The sequence below is a fragment of the Schistocerca americana genome, chromosome X, assembly GCF_021461395.2.
Source record: "Schistocerca americana isolate TAMUIC-IGC-003095 chromosome X, iqSchAmer2.1, whole genome shotgun sequence".
In the NCBI taxonomy this organism is placed as follows: domain Eukaryota; kingdom Metazoa; phylum Arthropoda; class Insecta; order Orthoptera; family Acrididae; genus Schistocerca; species Schistocerca americana.
In genome coordinates this window covers 863,942,564-863,965,016 of record NC_060130.1, presented here as the reverse complement: position 1 = coordinate 863,965,016, position 22,453 = coordinate 863,942,564, and the positions used below count along the sequence as shown (strand labels likewise).

Genomic DNA, 22,453 nt, shown 5'->3' with positions numbered 1-22,453 from the left:
ACATGTGTTGTTGAGGCTCTTAGTTCAACCTGACACTCTGGTTACTGTGCTTGCATCCCTTATACACCAGGAACAAAATCAGTCTCAGAACTTTATGGATGGACTGTGCACATGCTTAACAGTAATTGTGGACTGATGTAAAACTCCCTGGCAGATTAAAACTGTGTGCTGGACCGAGACTCGAACTTGGGACCTTTGCCTTCCGCAGGCAAGTGCTGTACCATCTGAGCTACCCAAGCACTTCCCTGCGAAAGGCAAAGGTCCCGAGTTCGAGTCTCAGTCTGGCACACAGTTTTAATCTACCAGGAAGTTTCATATCAGCGCACACTCTGCTGCAGCATAAAAATCTCATTCTGGAAACATCTCCCAGGCTGTCCCTAAGCCATGTCTCCAATATATACTTTTTTTTAAAGTCCTGCAAAGTTCTCAGGAGAGCTTCTGTAAAGTTTGGAAGGTAGGAGACGAGATACTGGCAGAAGTAAAGCTGTGAGGACGGGGTGTGAGTCATGCTTGGGTAGCTCAGATGGTTGAGCACTTGCTCACGAAAGGCAAAGGTCCTGAGTTTGAGTCTCGGTCCGGCACACAGTTTTAATCTGCCAGGAAGTTTCATATCAGCGCACACTCCGCTGCAGAGTGAAAATCTCATTATGGTGGACAGATCTATATTGGCAGGATGGGACGTATCACAGTATTGTGGAGCACAAGCAATATATATGGACCGATTACCATATGCAGTTGGCAGTGGCAGAACATGCAGACAAGTGTAGTGTTTATGTTCTATCTGATTCGCCACTTGTGAGTGAAAAATCATGGAAGCTGCTGAGCAAGCAAAGTGGCTGTCCAACATGAACTGTGCAGAGAGCTACAGACTCTCACCATACTGCTTGTCACTTAAGCAAGCTGGTAGGCTGGTTGAGTTTGTGGAGCTGCCCCACCATGTGACATCAACACCACACTGCAGGCAACAGGAAGCACTGATTAATCTTAAAAGCCATCCACACGACATACACAGTACTGTGTGACAGTGGCAGCTTCCACTTGATTTGCTGGTGAGAAGCAGTAAAAATTATAATGAAATATTCTCAGCAATAAACATCTGAAATCCTTCCGTTTTGGTCTTGTCACCTGATCGAGACATAGTATGCCAGGATACCCAGCCATTTTGAAATAATAAATGTAAAGCAGTAGCCACAAACCAAAAGTAGTCACCTGGTGAAGGCTGGGCATGGCTTTGGTGGAGAGGGAACTACCTGACAGGAACACAAGTTGCACCCATCAGTCTTTCTGCCAAGACAGTGTGCATCAGGATGTTGCTGATGTGGGTGACACATGGTGTGATCTCAGTTAGTGTGGGGAGAATCGACCTTTCCACAGACCGTTGTTGTGCTTTGAGCAAACTGAAGGGTGTATCGCAGGCCTCACTTAGTTGGGAACTGTAGCCTTTATTTATCAGCTCATCATGTGGCCAGATCTCTACAGATTCCTTTAAAATGGAATCACTGAATGTGTTAACCTGTTTTAAAACAAATTCAGACATTGCAAAAAGTCTTACAGGTACTGCCTTCCAAGTAACCTGAACACAAACATATCATCTAAATACTGAGAAAGAAACCACAATGGTTTGTGGACTGCTAATTCAAGAGCAGTTTGTTCAAGTGCCTCCATAAACATGTTGGCTGCACTGATGATAGGAGCAGCCTGCTGCCACTTCGTCAGTGAGTTCATAGTAACTTCCGTCAAACAGGAAGTAGGTTGATTTGTGAATGAATTTGAAGAGTTTCGTTAGTGATTGCCTGACCTTCTCTCATGTGAGTTCAATAATGTCTCATAGAGGTATCCTAGTAAAAAGAGAAACAACATCAGTGCTCACTGTGAGGTCTTCATGGCCTAGATAGATGAAATGAAGCTACTGGACAAAATGCACTAAACTATGTATGTGGTGCTGGGCCTTGCCAACAAAGGAACTAAACATCGCTGTTAAGTTTTTTTTACTCGCTTTTACATGGGTGTGCCAGTGTTGCTTATGATGGAATGGAGTAGAATCCCTTTTTTATAGACTTACGGTATTCCATAAAGTCTTGGAAGTGCAACCGTTTTTGTACAAAGTCTTTTTCAGTCTTTTCTTGAAAAGTGTTCAGGGGAAGTACAGTGGTGGTCCTCTTAATGCAGTTGACTGGATCATCATCTGCCCTTCTATAGTAATCATCCTCTAGTACACTGTACATTTTCTGCTTGCGTACTTAAAGCAGTGGGAGGACTATAGGATTTCCTTTGCCTATTGCGAAGATGATTGTCTCTGAGTCTCTTCGGAGTAATTTAACTATGTTTCTCTCCTCCATGGAGACATTTGGCCTTATTGCAATGGCCATTGTGAATGCATGACTGGATTCACATCATATTTCTTCCATTGAGTGCTGTGAAAGAGCAAGAGCAACATGTTCTACCACACTCATAAAATCGGTCATTGGTAGCATCATCGGCATTAGTGTAAAAGTTACTCCCTTTCTAAATAAAAATAAGGTTTAACTGTCAACTGTTTTCTCTCTACACTTGATTATAGTTCTCTGCAGTTCTTCTTGCATTGGTTTGGTTACAAGGTGTTCATATTTTGTGGCTTTTGTGCACATTGCCAACTGCTCTGCTTTGTTGGTTTGAGACCAGCTTACTGGATCTGTCCACACTCGTGACTCAGGGAAGAGTGTTGATGCTATCTGCAAGTGAAGCATGAGTTGCAGATCCATACCCTGACTAGGAAAGGTGGTGTAGTTGGCCACTGGACATCTGATATGATGAACGATCTTCACAAAAACTGGTATGATTGGGTTGTCTCTGCATCTTGGCAGAAAGGCAAAGCAGGCCAGAAGGAGGCTCTCTCCTACTTCAAAGCTTGTCTACCTTCTTCACTTTGATGATGATTTGAAATGTTCCAGTGTATTTAGCTGTATGGCATTGCTGAAACAATGTGATATTTCAGCAACCTAAGTTGTTGCTATTTTCATCCACGACTGGCTATTTTGTGCAACAGTGTCACCCCCGCCTGTTCCTGTTCCGGTCACAAATGGTTCATTGGAAGAATAATTGTTGGTAAAGCCTCTGTGTTGACTCAAATCACTCTGATTTTATCTTCATGATCTTTTCGCGAGATATATGATAATACAAAATATTGTTGTACAGTGATGCTGACCACATAGGTATCTCGGGCAGTGTTATTTTTATCCTCAATATGCAGTTTCATTGCTTCATTTAGAGGAATTTAAAACATGTGTAACTGTACATGCACTATCCCACTATAAACTGAATTGTTTCAGGTTTGTGGCCCATTGGAATGTTCCACAGAATATAGCATCTTACTACCAGGAATCAGGCAGAGCTGGTCGTGATGGGAAAACAGCATGGTGTCGAATTTATTACAGCTCAGAAGATAAAAGAAGCATAGACTTTCTTTTGAGGCGTGAAATTCAGACTGCTGCAAATACTAACAAAATGAAAAGTGCTACAAATGCTTATGAAGAATTTGAAAAAATAGTGGAGTACTGTGAGAAAGTACGGTAAGTCTTACAGGAGTGCAAAATTCTATGTAGGTATTGTTTAATATGTACAATCAGCAGACTTATTCACTACTACAATGTGTTAGCCATATTGGTTTTTGAAGCACAGATCCATTGTTCAATTCTTATAACTGTTTTAGGCCAAGGTCTTCCCAGGATTGTAAACCCAACTGAGTAACTCATTGGGTACAGTGACAGAAAAAATGACATTCAAGTGAAGTTATGTTAAACTGAAAAATTTGTTCCAAGCATTGTGCCAAATGGCATCTGCTGATATACTCCATCATTATAGGTGTTTGAATTTTCTGTTTTCCATGTTATGTAAATGGTTGCATTTTGTTTTCGTACATCACTGCTCCTGGTATAGGATAGAACAACATTGACCATGAATGTGTTAGGTTCACAGGTTCCACAGCGGAGAATTCTGCCAAAAAATTGTGGTTTCCGGTAAAGTTTCAGTTCAAAAAATAAATATAATTCCTTTTTATGTTTGTAAATAAATTTCTTGTTTTCCTTAGAAACCTGAAGGAATGTCCTCAGTACAGTTACATGTAATTAAAATTACAGAACAACAGTTGCGGATGTGGTGAAAAGGGGGGGGGGGGGGGGTATTAATGCTGTCAGTGTCCATAGCACTTACGTAGCTAAATACACTCCTGGAAATTGAAATAAGAACACCGTGAATTCATTGTCCCAGGAAGGGGAAACTTTATTGACACATTCCTGGGGTCAGATACATCACATGATCACACTGACAGAACCACAGGCACATAGACACAGGCAACAGAGCATGCACAATGTTGGCACTAGTACAGTGTATATCCACCTTTCGCAGCAATGCAGGCTGCTATTCTCCCATGGAGACGATCGTAGAGATGCTGGATGTAGTCCTGTGGAACGGCTTGCCATGCCATTTCCACCTGGCGCCTCAGTTGGACCAGCGTTCGTGCTGGACGTGCAGACCGCATGAGACGATGCTTCATCCAGTCCCAAACATGCTCAATGGGGGACAGATCCGGAGATCTTGCTGGCCAGGGTAGTTGACTTACACCTTCTAGAGCACGTTGGGTGGCACGGGATACATGCGGACGTGCATTGTCCTGTTGGAACAGCAAGTTCCCTTGCCGGTCTAGGAATGGTAGAACGATGGGTTCGATGACGGTTTGGATGTACCGTGCACTATTCAGTGTCCCCTCGACGATCACCAGTGGTGTACGGCCAGTGTAGGAGATCGCTCCCCACACCATGATGTCGGGTGTTGGCCCTGTGTGCCTCGGTCGTATGCAGTCCTGATTGTGGCGCTCACCTGCACGCCGCCAAACACGCATACGACCATCATTGGCACCAAGGCAGAAGCGACTCTCATCGCTGAAGACGACACGTCTCCATTCGTCCCTCCATTCACGCCTGTCGCGACACCACTGGAGGCGGGCTGCACGATGTTGGGGCGTGAGCGGAAGACGGCCTAACGGTGTGCGGGACCGTAGCCCAGCTTCATGGAGACGGTTGCGAATGGTCCTCGCCGATACCCCAGGAGCAACAGTGTCCCTAATTTGCTGGGAAGTGGCGGTGCGGTCCCCTACGGCACTGCGTAGGATCCTACGGTCTTGGCGTGCAATCGTGTGTCGCTGCGGTCCGGTCCCAGGTCGACGGGCACGTGCACCTTCCGCCGACCACTGGCGACAACATTGATGTACTGTGGAGACCTCACGCCCCACGTGTTGAGCAATTCGGCGGTACGTCCACCCGGCCTCCCGCATGCCCACTATACGCCCTCACTCAAAGTCCGTCAACTGCTCATACGGTTCACGTCCACGCTGTCGCGGCATGCTACCAGTGTTAAAGACTGCGATGGAGCTCCGTATGCCACGGCAAACTGGCTGACACTGACGGCGGCGGTGCACAAATGCTGCGCAGCTAGCGCCATTCGACGGCCAACACCGCGGTTCCTGGTGTGTCCGCTGTGCCGTGCGTGTGATCATTGCTTGTACAGCCCTCTCGCAGTGTCCGGAGCAAGTATGGTGGGTCTGACACACCGGTGTCAATGTGTTCTTTTTTCCATTTCCAGGAGTGTATGTTGCACAAACAGCTTAGACAGCCAAACCAATTCCCCAAATCTGGGTTGTGAATTTATATGCTGGCAGTGCCATCTGTTTTTTGTTGCCACGAGCCTCATAGAGTTTAAAAGTGAAATGTTGTATATTACTGATAGCAGATATCGTAGCTTCAGTACTCAGGTTCTGGAGGACATACGAGTCACTTTAAAAATGCATCAGCTTCAAAGTGAGTGACATGGGAAAAATGCAGGCGAGAAGTTGGTACCATCTATCATCCATCCTTTATTGTTGTCTTGTGTTCACATCAGTTCTCTCTCTCTCTCTCTCTCTCTCTCTCTCTCTCTCTCTCTCTCTCTCGTTTGTCCACTTTTCTTACATATTTCTTGTCTGCTTTCTCGCACTATCTTTTCTGAGCTATGTAAATGGGAATTGTCCTTACAATGCATTCTTCGATCTTGCAATCCCTCTACATCGACATCTACATGATCACTCTACAATTCACAGTTAAGTGCCTGGCAGAGGATTCATTGAAATACCTTCAAGCTATTTCTTTACCTGTCCACTCTTGAACAGTACACAGGGAAATTTAACATTTAACTATTTCTGTGCAAGTTGCAATTTCTCTTATTTTATTATTATAACAATCATTTCACCCTATGTAGGTGGGTTCCAACAAAATATTTTCGCATTTGGAGGAGAAAGTTGGCACTTGATACTGCATGAGAAGATTCAACTGCAATGAAAAACACGTTTGTTTTAACAATTGCCACCCCAACTCACATATCATATCAATGGCAAAATAAGCTGTCCTCCTTTGAACTTTCTCGATGTCCTCCGTGAATCCTGTATGCTAAGGATCCCATACTGCACAGCAGTACTCTAGCAAAGGTCATGCAAGCAAAGTGTATGCAGTCTCTTTAGTAGAGCTATTGCATTTTGGAAGTGTTTTGCCAACAAATCACAGTTTTTGATTCACTTTCCCCTCGACATAATCTATGTGATTGTTCCAATTTAAGTTACTCATAATTGTAATTACTAAGTAGTTGAATTCACAGCATTTAAATTTGTATGATTTATTGTGCAACAGAAATTTAACAGACTCCTTTTAGTATTCATATGGCTGACATCACACATCCAAGAGGGCTAGGGGAATGCCAGATATTGCTTCTGTTTTACTCGATGACTTTTTGTCAGTTAGTATAAACTGTAACCTGACAGGAAATCGTTTATCTAGTCACATAACTGAGGTGATACTCCGGAGGCACACAATTTGATTAGTAGTTGCTTGTGAGGTATGGTATCAAAAGTCTTCTGGACAGTTAAAGACATGAAATCAATTTGACTCCCCCTTCTGACAGCATCCATTACTTCATGAGAATAAAGAGCAAGTTGTGTTCCACAAAAACATTATTTTCTGAATCCTTGTTGGCTATTCATCAATATATCATGCTCTTCTTGCTCAATCTCTGCTGATATCTTTCCTAAAGCCACCTACACCCCTACTCACTTCCCCATGCCCTCCACATCTCTCATTCTACACTCACACCCTCTACTCCACAGTCTCCCTTTTCCTGTGTTCTGTCAACCCCTCCTAATCTACTCCTTCACACCATTGTGCTGCCCCCCCACCCCCTCCCCACCTGTGCCATACCATGCACTCAGTGTCTCTCTCCCAGCAGTTATCAACCCTTCCCTCCAATCCTTCCTCCTTCCACTGCCTTACTACCCTTATCCTCTCCATGCCTCAGCTCGATTGAACTGTAATATAGGTGCCCTGTAGTCAACAGAGAATGTAGCTCTCTTTGTGTGTGTGTGTGTGTGTGTGTGTGTGTGTGTGTGTCATTTAGCAACATTTGCAGTCTTGTTTATGTGCCTACTGACTAATCAACAACTCAATTACATTGTAAGCTGTTGCATTTTTTCTTTTCATTATACGTTTCCACCAAGGGCATTCCATTTCCACGTACATCTACAAGGGGCATTCCACATTGATTTACACTTTATTTTTTCTCATCATTCAGGGTGTGCTATTTGACTCATCATTACAGTTGCAGTATATAGTACTTTGGTCTAATAGTAGGTGGCAGGACAATCACTAAAAGTTTAATCCTTGCACAGTACAACCCATTTTCACAACTACTGTCATTACTTGAGTGAACAGCATGGAATCTGATCATCAAGGACAGCACTGGAAAACTTGGTTTCTCTAGAAGAAGGGTGTAAAAACTGCAGATATTCATAGGCGGTTGGTGACGGTGTGTGTGGAGTGTGTGCTCCATCGTGAAAAAGTGCTCCTGAAGGACAACACTTGCAGGTAGGAAAACCACAGCTGCCATTTCTGAAATCAGGTTCCAGGTACTGCCACACTTACTGTATGCTCCTCAACTGGCCCCTTCTTGAAAGCCACCATTTCAGGGCTATGAAGGAAAACTCTACACGGACTTCATCTCACAGACTTACAGGAACTGTGAACAGCTGTACTACGGTGGGCGCAACAGACTCCAAAAACGTGGTTAGAGGAGGCCTACAGAAGTTAAAGGGTTCAGTTCAGGCTACTACGGTGGTGGTAATGCATGGGACACCATTTCAAATATGGCAGCCTTGGTTTTCCGACTGTTGTGAGGACAAGCATTGTCGAGTTGCAAGGGCACTTTCAGTGACAGTGCACACTCTCCACACACAAACTCCATTTGCCTGCGAGTGTCTGCAATGTTTACAGATTTGTTGTCCAGTGTTGTCCTTGTTGATCACACTCCATGTTGTCCACTTGCATAATGACGACAGTTGGGAAACTGGGCCACATTGTGTAGTAGTAATTGTCCTGCCACATACAGTTAAACCAAAGTACTACATACATGCAACTTTAATGAAAAATCCACCAGCACACCATGACTGATGGCCAAAATAAAGTGTAAATCAATATGGAATACATATCATACATCTACATATATACTCCACAAGCCACCGAGGATGTGTGGCAGAGGGTACTACTTCTGGTACCACTATTGTATACCTTCTTCACTGTTTCAGGAGGGGACCCAAAGGGCGTAATATGCCTTACGACTAATATAAAAAACAAAGGAAATGACAAGTAGAATTACCTTAAAACATATACCATCTACAGTTTAAGCAAATTGAAGTGGGAAAGCTGAGACATGAACACACTTTATTGTAAGGGGGTGTGAAGGGTTAAAATGTTTAAGAGTGAGGTGCGAGAATCGATTTTTTGGGGAGGAGGGGGTTGGGTCTGGTGATCAGGAGCAAATAGCTCTATAATGGATATGCTAAATAGAAAGGAACTAGATCTTATGGAAAAAACAATTATAAACACAGTCACAATGAAAGACCAGTCAATGTATCCAAGCATTTGGGGTGGGGGTAAAAACTTTTTATGTTATGTATCACACCCAGTTATCACCTAAAAGGGCCTAATCATTCATCATTCATATACTACACAGTATGATGTACTTAAAAGCCATTGACAAGAACAGTAAGTGTCATAGCATTTCTACAACTTCAACAAAGTTATTTAAATAATTCTTATTTTTCAAATCAGTCAGCTCATTTAAGATCGTACTTCGTGTGTGACCATGTTAATAAATATTTCAGTCTCTCTTAGATTGTTCGTCCCTACTCGTTGTTTAGATTTGTGTAACATTTCCATTTGATCATTCATATTACTCAGAAAATGTTCATGAGTTTTTAAATGTGCCCGTAGAGATGATGTATTACTCAGATAGGAATGCCGTTTAAATTTCATTTTAAGTTTTCTTCCAGTCTGACATATGCAAAATCCTTTCACACTGAAGCATTTAGTTTTGTGTATCACAGACTGCTCATATGTGGATTCTTTCTCTAAACTGTTCTGTAATTTCGCACTTTTGTTTTAATCGTATTTCAAAGATTTTTGTCACAGTTTTCATTATTTGCATTATTGACATGTAATGCCTATTAAACAGATAGCACATCGTGATGTTACTCATGCCATGTCCACTTTCCTGTTGTGTGTGGATGATGGAGGCTGCTGATGTGGGAAAATTACTGTTGTTCTGTGTTACTGTTTATGAATTTGACAGTTAATGTGATCTTATGGTTCATTATGATGGACATGTGACTTTAAATAGTCAACATTTCATAAGGTACATTTGTATTTCGTATCTTTGACATCTTGTACACTGAGGTTTCGTTGTCATTTCTGTTTCTACTTTTTAATGTTGATTCAGGTGCCAGATGATGGTCATTGATCAAAATCATTGATCAAAACCAGCAGCAAATGAATAACTTGTTCTAATGGAGCCAAGTGTCACGAGTTTCCTGAAACAAATCCATTGTTGAAAATTACCTGAAGAAAGCATTTGATCAGTAATACTTAGGAATTGGCCATACAAGTGTTTTGTAAGCCACTTCTTTCATGGGTGAATTACATTTCCTTAAGATTCTATCTGACATTGGCATTTCCCACTATTTGTTTTATGTGGTCATTACACTTAAGGTAGCTTCGGATGGTTACTCCCAGATATTTTACGGTAGTTACTGCTTCTGGCAGTTTATCACCAATAGAGTAGTGGATTTATTCTCCTATGTATGCACAATGTGTTACATTTATTTATGATCAGGGTCAACTGAGAGTTCCTGCACCATTCATCAGTTCTGTCAGAGCTTCATGCAATGTGCTTGAGGTCTTCTGATGTTGCACCTTGTTATAAACAACGGCATCATGTGCAAACAGCCTTGTGGAGCTTCCTACATTAGCCACTAGATCATTTATATGTATTTTAAACAGTAACAATCTGATCATACTTCCTTAGGGTACTCCTGAAATTACCTGTACATGTGTTGATTTTGTTCTGTTAAGAGTGATGTATTAAGTTCTAGCTGCAAGGAATTCTTGAATCCAATTGTAAATCTGGTCCTATACTTGGTAAGCTCATTTTTTTTCTTCGCTGAATGACAGTATCAAATACTTTCCTGAAGTCAAAGAACACTGTATCCAATGACTGTAGTGCTGTGGATCTCATGGAAGAACATAGTGAGTTGAGTTTTGCAGGATCTCTGTTTGTGGAATCTGTGTTGATTTTCATGGAGGAGATTTTCATTCTCCAAAAAAAACAGCTCTATAATTATGTGCTTTTGACCTATGACCCTTCTTGAAAATGGAAATGAGCTATGCTTTTATCCAGTCACTAGGTACCCTTTTTGCTCCACCAACACACAATAAACTGCTACTAGAAGGGGAATTAGTTCTTTTGCAAACACTCTGTAGAATGTTACAGGTATCTCATCTGGTCCAGATGTCTTTCCATTACTAAGTGATTATAGCTGGTTTTCTATTCCTTGATCACTTATCTCAGTATCTGCCATTCTGACATTTGTGTGATGATTAATTAGAGGAACTATATTATGATCTTCGATGGTGAAATGGTTTTGGAAGACTGAATTCAATATTTCAGCTTTCTGTCTATCACCTTCCATTTTCATATCAGTATGGTCGTTAAGTGACTGAATAGATGGTTTTGGTTCTGCTTACTGATTCCGTGTAAGATCAAAACCTCTACGGCTTATTAGTCAGACCAGTTGGCAAAATTTTACTTTCAAAATCACTGAATGCTTTTCTCATTGCTCTCTCTTTATGCTCATTGTTGCTTCGTTCAGCTAGGTTTTGACTTCTCTTAAATCTGTGATGAAACTCTTTGTTTACATAGCGACTTTCTGACATTCATACTGAATGATGCTTTTGAATGTTATCCATTTGTGCTCCACATCTTTGTCTTAAGAACTGGTTAGACAGTTTTGGGAAAGATCAAAAAGGACTCCAGTCTCAAAGGGTACAGGGCAAAGAAACGACAAGAATCGACCAAGCAACAGTCAGTATTGTAGTTGTAAATTGTTGTAGCTGTGTTGGAAAAGTACCAGAGCTTCAAGTGCTGATAGAAAGCACTGAAGCTAAAATCGTTGTAGGAACAGAAAGCTGGGTGAAACCATAAGTTCTGCCAAAATTTTTACAGAGGCGCAAACCGTGTTCAGAAAGGATAGATTAAATAAAGTAGGTGGTGGTGTGTTTGTGTCTGTTGGTAGTAGTTTATCTTGTAATGAAGTTGAAATAGATAGTTCCTGCGAATTACTATGGGCAGAGGTTATACTCAACAGCCATTCCAAAATAATAACTGGCTCCTTCTACCGACCCCCAACTCAGATGGTATAACAGCTAAACCGGTTCAAAGAAAACTTGTATCTCATTACAAATAAGTACCCCACTCATACAGTTATAATTGGTGGAGACTTCAATCTACCCTTGATTTGTTGGCAAAAATACATATTCAAATCTGGTGGAAGACAGAAAACATCTTCCAAAATTGTACTAAATGCTTTTTCTGAGAGAATTACTTTGAACAATTAGTTCACAAGCCCACACAAATTGTAAATGGTTGAGAAAACACTCCTGACCCCTTAGCCACAAATAATCCTGATCTAATAGAGAACGTTATGACAGATACAGGGATTAGTGAACACAAGGTCATTGTAGCAAGGCTTAAAACCACTAAAAATAAACGCAAAATATATCTATTTAAATGAGAAGATAAAAATTTGCTTGATGCCTTCCTAAGAGAGAGTCTCCATTCTTCCAAGCTAATTATGTAAGTGTAGACCAGATTTGGCTCAATTTCAAAGATACAGTATCAACAGCAACATATAGATTCATACTGCATAAGTTAATAAGAGATGGGATTGATCCGCCATGGTACACAAAACATGTCAGAACACTGTTGCAGAAGCAACGAAAAAAGCATGACAAACTCAGAAGAACGCAAAATCCCCAAGACTGGCTAAGTTTCACGGAAACTCAAAATTTAATGTGGACATCAATGCGAGATGCTTTTAATAGTTTCCACAATGAAACATTGTCTCAAAATATGGTATAAAATCCAAAGAGATTCTGGTCATATGTAAAGTGCACCAGTGGCAAAAAAACAGTCAATACCATCACTGCACGATAGCGATGGAAATGTTACCGATGATGGTGTCACTAAAGTGGAGTTACTAAATACAATTTTCTGTAATTCCTTCATGAAAGAAGACAAAGTAAATATTCCCAAACTCAAAACCAAAACAGTTGTTAGCATGAGTGACATAAAAGTAGATATCTTAGGTGTTGCGAAACAACTCAAATCACATAAGAAAGGCAAGTTTTCCGGTCCAGATGGTACAACAGTCAGGTTCCTTTCAGAGTATGCAGACACAATAGCACCTTTCTTAGCAATCATATACAACCGCTCACTTCATCAAAGGTCTGTTCCTAAAGACTGGAAAGAAGCACAGGTCACACCAATATTCAAGAAAGGAAATAGGAGTAACCCACTGAATTACAGACCCATATCACTAGACCCATGGTCTAGGGGTAGCGTCTTTGATTCATAATCAAAAAGTCTTCGGTCCTGGGTTCGATTCCCACCACTGCCTAAATTTTGATAAATAATCAGCATTGGCGGCCGAAGACTTCCGGCATAAGAAGTCAGCCTCATTCTGCCAACGGCCTTGTCAAAGAGGGCGGAGGAGCGAATAGAGGTTCAGGGCACTCTCTTGTCCTAGGGGTGGGAAATTGCCCCTAAAGGTGGAAGAATCAGCAATGATCAACGACATGAGGATGCAGAAGGCAATGGAAACCACTGCATTAAAGACACGTAATGTGTATCCACAGGACATGTGGCCTGTAATTGAAGAAGTGTCATGATGATCTCTCCATTGGCAAAAGATTCCGGAATAGTCCCCCATTCGGATCTCTGGGAGGGGACTGCCAAGGGGGAGGTTACCATGAGAAAAAGACTGAATAATCAACGAAAGGATAATGTTCTACGAGTCGGGGCATGGAATGTCAGAAGCTTGAACGTGGTAGGGAAACTAGAAAATCTGAAAAGGAAAATGCAAAGGCTCACTCGAGATATAGTAGGGGTCAGTGAAGTGAAGTGGAAGGAAGACAAGGATTTCTGGTCAGATGAGTATCGGGTAATATCAACAGCAGCAGAAAATGGTATAACAGGTGTAGGATTCGTTATGAATAGGAAGGTAGGGCAGAGGGTGTGTTACTGTGAACAGTTCAGTGACCGGGTTGTTCTAATCAGAATCGACAGCAGACCGACAACGATAGTTCAGGTATACATGCCGACATAGCAAGCTGAAGATGAACAGATAGAGAAAGTGTATGAGGATATTGAAAGGGTAATGCAGTATGTAAAGGGGGACGAAAATCTAATAGTCATGGGCGACTGGAATGCAGTTGTAGGGGAAGGAGTAGAAGAAAAGGTTACAGGAGAATATGGGCTTGTGACGAGGAATGAAAGAGAAGAAAGACTAATTTAGTTCTGTAACAAGTTTCAGCTAGTAATAGCGAATACCCTGTTCAAGAATCACAAGAGGAGGAGGTATACGAGGGCAGTTCAATAAGTAATGCAACACTTTTTTTTCTGAAACAGGGGTTGTTTTATTCAGCATTGAAATACACCAGGTTATTCCCCAATCTTTTAGCTGCACAACACTATTTTTCAACGTAATCTCCATTCAATGCTACGGCCTTATGCCACCTTGAAATGAGGGCCTGTATGCCTGCACAGTACCATTCCACTGGTCGATGTCGGAGCCAACGTCGTACTGCATCAATAACTTCTTCATCATCTGCGTAGTGCCTCCCACGGATTGCGTCCTTCATTGGGCCAAACATAAGGAAATCCAACGGTGCGAGATCGGGGCTGTAGGGTGCATGAGGAAGAACAGTCCACTGAAGTTTTGTGAGCTCCTCTCGGGTGCCAAGACTTGTGTGAGGTCTTGCGTTGTCATGAAGAAGGAGAAGTTCGCTCAGATTTTTGTGCCTACGAACACGCTGAAGTCGTTTCTTCAATTTCTGAAGAGTAGCACAATACACTTCAGAGTTGATCGTTTGACCATGGGGAAGGACATCGAACAGAATAACCCCTTCAGCGTCCCAGAAGACTGTAACCATGACTTTGCCGGCTTGAGGGTATGGCTTTAAACTTTTTCTTGGTAGGGGAGTGGGTGTGGCGCCTCTCCATTGATTGCCGTTTTGTTTCAGGTTCAAAGTAATGAACCCATGTTTCATTGCCTGTAACAATCTTTGACAAGAAATTGTCACCCTCAGCCACATGACGAGCAAGCAATTCCGCACAGATGGTTCTCCTTTGCTCTTTATGGTGTTCGGTTAGACAACGAGGGACCCAGCGGGAACAAACCTTTGAATATCCCAACTGGTGAACAATTGTGACAGCACTACCAACAGAGATGTCAAGTTGAGCACTGAGTTATTTGATGGTGATCCATCGATCATCTCGAACGAGTGTGTTCGCACGCTCCGCCATTGCAGGAGTCACAGCTGTGCACGGCCGGCCCGCACGCGGGAGATCAGACAGTCTTGCTTGACCCTGCGGCGATGATGACACATGCTTTGCCCAACGACTCACCGTGCTTTTGTCCACTGCCAGATCACCGTAGACATTCTGCAAGCGCCTATGAATTTCTGAGATGCCCTGGTTTTCCGCCAAAAGAAACTCGATCACTGCCCATTGTTTGCAACGCACATCCGTTACAGACGCCATTTTAACAGCTCCGTACAGCGCTGCCACCAGTCGGAAGTCAATGAAACTATACGAGACGAAGCAGGAATGTTTGAAAATATTCCACAAGAAATTTCCGGTTTTTTCAACCAAAATTGTCCGAGAAAAAAAAATGTGTTGCATTACTTATTGAACTGCCCTCGTACTTGGAAAAGGCCGGGAGATACGGGAAGATTTCAATTAGATTACATCATGGTCAGACAGAGATTCCGAAATCAGATACTAGATTGTAAGGCGTACCCAGGAGCAGATATAGACTCAGATCACAATATAGTAGTGATGAAGAGTAGGCTGAAGTTCAAGACATTAGTCAGGAAGAATCAACACGCAAAGAAATGGGATACGGAAGTACTAAGGAATGGCGAGATACGTTTGAAGTTCTCTAACGCTATAGATACAGCAATAAGGAATAGCGCAGTAGGCAGTACAGTTGAAGAGGAATGGACATCTCTAAAAAGTGCCATCACAGAAGTTGGGAAGGAAAACATAGATACAAAGAAGGTAGCTGCGAAGAAACCATGGGTAACAGAAGAAATACTTCAGTTGATTGATGAAAGGAGGAAGTACAAACATGTTCCGGGAAAATCAGGAATACAGAAATACAAGTCGCTGAGGAATGAAATAAATAGGAAGTGCAGGGAAGCTAAGACGAGATGGCTGCAGGAAAAATGTGAAGACATCGAAAAAGATATGATTGTTGGAAGGACAGACTCAGCATACAGGAAAGTCAAAACAACCTTTTGTGACATTAAAAAAAGCAACGGTGGTAACATTAAGAGTGCAATGGGAATTCCACTGTTAAATGCAGAGGAGAGAGCAGATAGGTGGAAAGAATACATTGAAAGTCTCTATGAGGGTGAAGATTTGTCTGATGTGATAGAAAAAGAAACAGGAGTCGATTTAGAAGAGATACGGGATCCAATATTAGAATCGGAATTTAAAAGAGCTTTGGAGGACTTACGGTCAAATAAGGCAGAAGGGATAGATAACATTCCATCAGAATTTCTAAAATCTTTGGGGGAAGTGGCAACAAAACGACTATTCACGTTGGTGTGTAGAATATATGAGTCTGGCGACATACCATCTGACTTTCGGAAAAGCGTCATCCACACAATTCCGAAGACGGCAAGAGCTGACAAGTGTGAGAATTATCGCAAAATCAGTTTAACAGCTCGTGCATCGAAGCTGCTTACAAGAATAATATACAGAAGAATGGAAAAGAAAATTGAGAATGCGCTAGGTGACGATCAGTTTGGCTTCAGGAAAAGTAAAGGGACGAGAGAGGCAATTCTGACGTTACGGCTAATAATGGAAGCAAGGCTAAAGAAAAATCAAGACACTTTCATAGGATTTGTTGACCTGGAAAAAGCGTTCGACAATATAAAATGGTGCAAGCTGTTCGAGATTCTGAAAAAAGTAGGGGTAAGCTATAGGGAGAGACAGGTCATATACAATATGTACAACAACCAAGAGGGAATAATAAGAGTGGACGATCAAGAACAAAGTGCTCGTATTAAGAAGGGTGTAAGACAAGGCTGTAGCCTTTCGCCCCTACTCTTCAATCTGTACATCGAGGAAACAATGATGGAAATAAAAGAAAGGTTCAGGAGTGGAATTAAAATACAAGGTGAAAGGATATCAATGATTCGATTCGCTGATGACATTGCTATCCTGAGTGAAAGTGAAGAAGAATTAAATGATCTGCTGAACGGAATGAACAGTCTAATGAGTACACAGTATGGTTTGAGAGTAAATCGGAGAAAGACGAATGTAATGAGAAGTAGTAGAAATGAGAACAGCGAGAAACTTAACATCAGGATTGATGGTCACGAAGTCAATGAAGTTAAGGAATTCTGCTACCTAGGCAGTAAAATAACCAATGACGGACGGAGTAAAGAGGACATCAAAAGCAGACTCGCTATGGCAAAAAAGGCATTTCTGGCCAAGAGAAGTCTACTAATATCAAATACCAGCCTTAATTTGAGGAAGAAATTTCTGAGGATGTACGTCTGGAGTACAGCATTGTATGGTAGTGAAACATGCACTGTGGGAAAACCGTAACAGAAGAGAATCGAAGCATTTGAGATGTGGTGCTATAGACAAATGTTGAAAATTAGGTGGACTGATAAGGTAAGGAATGAGGAGGTTCTACGCAGAACCAGAGAGGAAAGGAATATGTGGAAAACACTGATAAGGAGAAGGGACAGGATGATAGGACATCTGCTAAGACATGAGGGAATGACTTCCATGGTACTAGAGGGAGCTGTAGAGGGCAAAAACTGTAGAGGAAGACAGAGATTGGAATACGTCAAGCAAATAATTGAGGACATAGGTTGCAAGTGCTACTCTGAGATGAAGAGGTTAGCACAGGAAAGGAATTCGTGGCGGGCCGCATCAAACCAGTCAGTAGACTGATAAAAAAAAACTGCCACATGATTTACATGAGCTCATACACACTGCTTCTTATCACATAGTTAAGATGAAATACATGAATTTGTGGTGTTGACCGTTTCATACTATTTCAACTTTTGCTTCAAAATATTGTGCTTTAGGCAACCAAAAACCATAACCAAGTTACAAAAATAAAATTGCCAGTGAACATAACTCTGTTTCATAGATTCTAATGTATCACTTGTTCAGTGTTGTGAAGATTTTGCTTAAGATTTTCCAATATGTATTGTAATATCATTAGACCTTGTAGTAATTATAGTCCTTGGTGTTAAGCACCTCTTAGTTTTATGTAATTTAGGGGCTGGACAAAAATATGGAAATTCTGTGAGAAATGCAGGGGTTAGCCAAATCTGTAGGTTGTGCTGTTGTATTTGACCATGAACAGCAGCTGTGCTATGTCCTCAGTATGCTGCAAGTGTCAGTTGTGATCAGAACAGTGTTCTGTGCAGTTGTGAGTGCTTTATGTTGCAACTATGTGAACTTGAATATGGGCAAATTGTGGATGGGTGCTCCCATAACCAAGGTAGCTGATATATTTGGTGTTTCAAGAGGCAACATGTCAAGATATGTACTGCACACAGGGAATGCACAAAAAAAAAAAAAAAAAATCATCTGCTAAGTAACAACACAGGTGAAGTGTGTGTTGAGTGGTTGTGACATATAGTCATTCAAGAAGATCGTGACAAAAAAATGGAAGTTCAACAGCTAAAAAAGTCACACAGATAATATTATGGGGGAAGGCGAACCAAAGACTGCGCTTTGTTGGCTGAACACTTAGAAGATGCAACAAACCCACTAAAGAGAGAGCCTACATCACCCTTGTCCATCCTCTGCTGGAATATTGCTGTGCGGTATGGGACCCTTACCAGGTAGGATTGACGGAGGACATCGAAAAAGTGCAAAGAAGGGCAGCTCATTTCGTGTTATCGTGCAGTAGGGGTGAGAGTGTCACTGATATGATATACACGAGTTGGGATGGCAGTTACTGAAACAAAGGCGGTTTTCTTTGCGGCAAGATCTATTTAAGAAATTTCAATCACCAACTTTCTCTTCTGAATGCGAAAAATATTTTGTTGACACCCACCTATGTAGGGAGAAATGATCATCACAACAAAATAAGAGAAATCAGAGCTCGAACGGAAAGATTTAGGTGTTCCTTTTTCCACGTGCCATTCGAGAGTGGAATGGTAGAGAACTAGTATGAAAATGGTTCGATGAACCGTCTGCCAGGCACTTGAGTGTGAATTGCGGAGTAACCATGTGGATGTAGATTTAGATGTAGACTATTTGATGATGTTGACTACTCACTTACTCTGCAATTTGTACCCTGTCTCTCTTGCTAAGCAAGAATACTCTCCTACCTTTACAGCCCCTACAACTCTCAGAGAGATTGATGCTGTCACAGCATTATCTATGTTAACTAATTTGAAAAGTTCCAGTCTGTCTGTTGCTAGGTGATCTAAGAAGTTACCTCCACAACTTGGTTCTCAATTGGAGCTCGAAGTAACTTTTGTACAAGACATGCAGAATAACGGCATATTAACATCTGTCTGTGGCACCAGTTTTAATTGAATAACTCACCCATTCTGTAGAGGGCAAGTTGAAATATCCCAGTATTACAATAGCGTGATCAGGAAACTTAACACAGAATTCTGCAAGTTCTCTCTGAAGTGCTCTGCCGGTACAGCTTCTGATGCAGGTGGTCTATAAAAGCATTCGATAACCATTTTTGACCCTTTTTAGATGCCTAACATAACCTAGATTATTTCACATTCAGAATCCGAAATAACCTCACTAGATATGAAATTCTGTACTGCAACAAATATTCCGCCATCATTGGCCTCTCCTTACAGTAAATATTCCAATCTGTATTTAGGATTTTTGCTATTCACTTCTGGTTTCAACCAACTTTCTGTTCTTCATACTATCTGGGAATTATTATCTATAACAAGCAACACTAATTCGCGGATGCGTGCGCGCGCGCGCACACACACACACACACACACACACACACACACACACACACACACACACTCCGTTTCATCCATGGGATCATGAGATCCACAAAGTAATACATAGTGATACATGGAATATCAAACCAACTTGTTTTTGATTTCAGGCTTCCTATCAGACAGAATTCAGCAAAATGTTCTTAAGAGATGTGAAAGCAGCTCTTGGAATACACCAAAGGAATGTTATAGGGTTGTTACTGTTCACAATATGTAAAATTTATGGATTGGATATTGTCAGAAGCTAAAGTAACCTACAAAATACTTGTTCAACTAATTCTTAAGTATTGTTGGTCAGTCTGGGACACTAACCAGGTAGAATCAACAGAGAGGACCCATAGGTCATCAGCACTTTTCATCGCACATTCGTGTAGTAAATATGAGGCCACCATAGAGATTCTTATCCATATCCATGGCATGGGCTACTAGGGAGAAGTTGTGCACCACTGAGATGTTTGCTCTTGACATTCTGAAAATGGTATAGTTGAAAAAGAATCAGGCCACATATTGCATATTACCACTTACAATATTAACAGTTGTTCATCACACACACTGTGCATATACGGAACCATAAAGGGGGATAAATGATAGTGGTAGACTTTGCCTCATACAGTAAAATGGGTTATGAAGTGTGGATGCATATTTTCAGAAAATGGATTTATCTGAAAATGAAGGTAATTTGCAGGATGAAGGGAAAATTGTATCTTTCAACCAAGAACTGTTCTAATGCTGATGATGCTGTTGCAAGGAGTATTACAGAATATGAAAAAGAGTCATTAAGACATATAAATAAATGAACTATGCGATGACAATGGACATGTCATGCAAAACAAGTAATTCATATTTTTGTATTTCCATCAAGTAGTGTTTAGGAAACAGAATACATTAAATACTTGCTGCTCCATTATGAAATTGGAGACGATAGGTTGTGTTTGAAGGGTGAAGCACTCTGCTCATAAACATAATGCCAGTAGAGGTCACTAGAGTAAACAGCTGCACTAGCTCACTAGAGTAAACATCTGTACTGTGCAGAATCCTTGGTGGACAAATTCCAATAAAGCAATGAGCACAGTGGATTGACACAGGAATGCGTTTCATTTTCTCAAAAGAGGAAGACTAGCTATCAGAGTAGATGAGGCATTCCATCTCCTTCAACTGGTAATCATAGTCAGTGATAGTAGTTAGTGTGTGGAGAGTGGCAAATACCAGTGTGTATCAGCCAGCAAGATACAGGACCATTTACGGCATCGTTGTGTGGTGAACTATAATCTACAATGACAATACACTTCCAGTGTTTGTTGAGAGAACCGTTGAACAGTGTCGAATGTAACCAGAACTACATCCAGTCCATTCTCTCTCACAGAACATTGTTCATGCATATACTTCTCGTGCAACTTACCAAGCAAGGTACCACAGTGCTTAGCACACTGGACTCACATTCGGCAGGAAAATAATTCAAATCCACATCTGGCCATGAGATTTAGGTTTTCTGTGGTTTCTCTCAATCGCTCCAGGCAAATGCCAGGATGGTGCCTTTGAAAGGGTGTGGCTGATTTCCATCTCCATCCTTGAAACAATCCAAATTTGTGTCCATCTATAATTATCTTGATGTCAACAGGATGTAAAATCTAATTTTGCTTCCTTCCTACCTTCGCATAACTTTACACATTCTCCAAGATGTTTGTTGGCTCCCCTGAGCAGTACAGTTACCACGTCTGTCTCCAGTGATACATATGTAGGGCTTCACTTGAAGAGTTTGTTTTCATCTGCATTCCTAGCAACATCCCTTGAACCAGTTGTGAAAACAGGTGGGTATAATATGAAACACTTTCTCATAAGATGGCGTCCTTCACTTCTGTAATTATATCGCACTGTGTGTCCTCTAGACAGCAGTGTAGAAGTGAAAACATTAGAAATCATGCCAGGTAGTTCATTAATATGGATTCCATACTTTATTAATGGTTGAGTTGCTTTGCTTTTATGACTCTTACTGGAGCAGGGCATAAGCAACTTTTATGGGTAGAGCCTCTAGCTCACTACATTCTTATAAAGCTGGCAGCTCAGCAAAACAGCTGCATTTTGTCTATTGGCATGAAACTTGTAGTATTGTGTCATCACTAGTCTAATAGTAACTATTGGACTTTAAATTCATTTACAAAGTATTCTGTTGTTTTGCTTGTTCATAAAAATCTGTCACAAACTGGACTATGTGTTGGTTCCCACTTAGTTGTACTTCGTGTATTCCTTCTTGGCAGTTGTTACAGACCAGACTCAGGTGTGCAGACTTCATCCTCACTGCCATCAACAGACTATTACTCGGCAGTTGTTACTTGCATTGTGAACTCCGTGGTCATGTGTGCTTGACATAGTGGTATGAGGTACCACAGGTCTCCCAGTTTAGTAAAATGGTCTGACTCTGTATTGCCTGTGAAGCAGTTTAAAAGAATACTGAGTGACACTGTCAGCTATATATTCAAGCAGTTACAAGTTTATGATCTTAAGCACATCCATTTATGGGAATTTTATGTCCATGGCAAATAGATAATTTACTGCGTAATATTGATAGTGTTAAGTCAGCTCCAAATAGTCACAACTGATTTTTAAATTTTCTTTGTACCAAATACAGAAGAAGTTGCTTAATCCACATGTGTGGTTTGTATTTGTATTACCATGTTTGCTACTATTAGTAAATAGTTAAATACGTCAAAAAGAGAATGAGATAGAAAATTTTTTGAAGTGCTGATACGAGTTGTGATAAAAGTCGAAAA

General features: G+C 41.3%; 1 protein-coding gene across 1 annotated transcript in view; it reads left to right on the top strand.

Annotated features, from left to right (window-relative positions):
- The window catches only part of LOC124554911 (ATP-dependent DNA helicase Q5-like), a 309,389-nt gene that overhangs the window by 183,869 nt on the left and 103,067 nt on the right, over positions 1-22,453 (top strand). Inside the window, exon 8 of the mRNA XM_047128599.1 lies at positions 3,309-3,548. Within this exon, the coding sequence (XP_046984555.1) occupies positions 3,309-3,548 (240 nt within the window). The remainder of the gene's footprint in view (positions 1-3,308; positions 3,549-22,453) is intronic.